The 2,041-nt window shown below is 32.9% G+C and overlaps 1 protein-coding gene across 1 annotated transcript in view; it reads left to right on the plus strand.

Moving 5' to 3' along the window:
• LOC119593630 overlaps positions 1 to 1,404 on the plus strand; it is a 4,236-nt gene extending 2,832 nt beyond the window's left edge. Inside the window, exons 2-4 of the mRNA XM_037942583.1 lie at positions 12 to 113; positions 264 to 550; positions 869 to 1,404. Coding sequence (XP_037798511.1) covers positions 12 to 113; positions 264 to 550; positions 869 to 1,225 — 746 coding nt within the window. The 3' untranslated portion in view covers positions 1,226 to 1,404. The remainder of the gene's footprint in view (positions 1 to 11; positions 114 to 263; positions 551 to 868) is intronic.
• The last annotated feature ends 637 nt before the right edge of the window (positions 1,405 to 2,041 follow it).

Consider the following 2,041-nt stretch of genomic DNA (forward strand, 5'->3'; position numbering starts at 1 on the left):
TGTGTCTCCAGCCGGACTTTTGCGTGGCATACAAAGATGCCAGCTCTCATCACTCTCCAGACCTGCACACAGCCAACAGCAGCTGATGGAGAGGGAAAATGATAGTGAATCGGGTAAGTGATGATCAAAGTCATAATTTAATTATTGATCAAAATTAATATGGCAGTAATAATAGATGTGGACATAATACTATTATAGATAGGGTTATAATTCTTGCCCTTAATTTTGTTCCTAATTTTTCTCTTCACTTTTTCATGTAACAGAAGTTCAAGAAGAACAAATGAGGGCAACTTTGAAGTATCCAGATTATTTTAAAGTTGCCAATTTATTTACTGTAGAAGATCTTTTCAAAGCTCGAGTCCACCTAGGACACAAAGAGGGGTCTCTTGATCCCCACATGCATCCCTTCATCTTTGGGTCTCGTCTAGGTCATCTCATCATAGATCTTGACCAGACATCGCAACATTTACGCGAAGCTCTGAATTTCACAGCTCACATAGCTTACCGCGGAGGAATCATACTTTTCATCTGTAGGAATCCACAGTTTCAGGTATGTTTTGAACTTGTTCATTGTTTAGCCTCTTTATAGTTTTATATAAAACGAAAAATTATGATATATATTGATTTAGAAGAGATGTAATATTTCAAATTTGAAATCTGCATCATTTAATCTTTAAATTTAAGTTTTCTAGTAATAACCTGAATTGTAAGATCACTCTTCAGAGTTATCTAGGCAATCAGACATTTAAACATTCTTTGTTAGATTAGTAATATCCCAGATGCATTGCAAGTCTATTGTATTTGATAATTCTGTTCCATAGCAATTTTCAGGAGTGTGAATAAACTAATTGAGTAAATTTATTTTCAGCATTTGGTAGAAAACGTAGCCAAAGATTGTGGTGAGTATGCCCACACCAGATTTTGGCAAGGAGGAATCTTCACTAATTCAACCATCCAGTTTGGATGTGAAACTCGATTACCAGACCTTGTAATCTTTATTAATACCTTGAACAATGTCCTCACTCAGCATACTGCAGTAAGAGATGCAGCAAAGATGTTGATCCCTACTGTTGGTATTGTTGATACTAATTGTAACCCAAACCTTATCACATACCCTGTTCCTGGAAATGATGACACTCCTTCAGCTGTAAAATTGTATTGTGATTTGTTTAAAAATGCTATTTTAAGGGGAAAAGAAAAAAGAAAGGAGTTGTCTGGATTGTAATTTTTTGTTGTTTTTGTTTGTATTATTTTATAATGAGTTTTCAGTGTATGTATCTTGTAAATCAGCAGTGTAATACAACTTATGGTGAAGTTCAAAGGCAAGAAGATTCATTTATAATATGAACAATGAATCCTGGCATTTTTTTCCTGTACATATTGTATAAAAGAAAGTTGATCAAACAGTGTTTTAATTTCATCATTAATAAATCTTCAGACATAGATAGGTGTGCTTGCTTTGATAATGTCTACTGGTATCCAGTTGAATGAATTTCATGTAGATTCATACATATGTATTGTAAATATGAAATGTCTATAGTCAGTACATGAGAAAATAAGCTGCTTGTCTAGCCTAACAAATCTTGTCAGTTTTATTTCTGTTAAGGGACACTTGTTAATAAATGAAATGTTTATGTATTTTTGTATTAAAATTATGTATAGTGCTTAATGATTAGTGTAGAACTTGTTAGAATGATGAACAACTTTCAGAACTCCTTCCATGTGGGTCCAGTTTCAAAATTCCGAATTGATGTTTCTTAATGTACATACCCTTTTGACATATCCATGCTCTACTAGCATAAAAAGACCAATTATTAAATCAAACATTTACTTATTGTGCTATGATTGATGATAATGTTTTTCAGTGTCTGTATAATATTTATAATAAGGTTAGTGTGTAGCATGTATTTTCTCATCCTAAAATTGAAGTGTTCAGAAGGGTGACTACTGTAAAACTGGAAACCTTTGGCATTAACTAGTAATGAACTTTACATTGTTCTTTTCAAACACTTATGGCAATATGGCAATTAACTCTAATTCC

The sequence above is a fragment of the Penaeus monodon genome, chromosome 32 (assembly GCF_015228065.2).
Source record: "Penaeus monodon isolate SGIC_2016 chromosome 32, NSTDA_Pmon_1, whole genome shotgun sequence".
NCBI lineage: Eukaryota > Metazoa > Arthropoda > Malacostraca > Decapoda > Penaeidae > Penaeus > Penaeus monodon.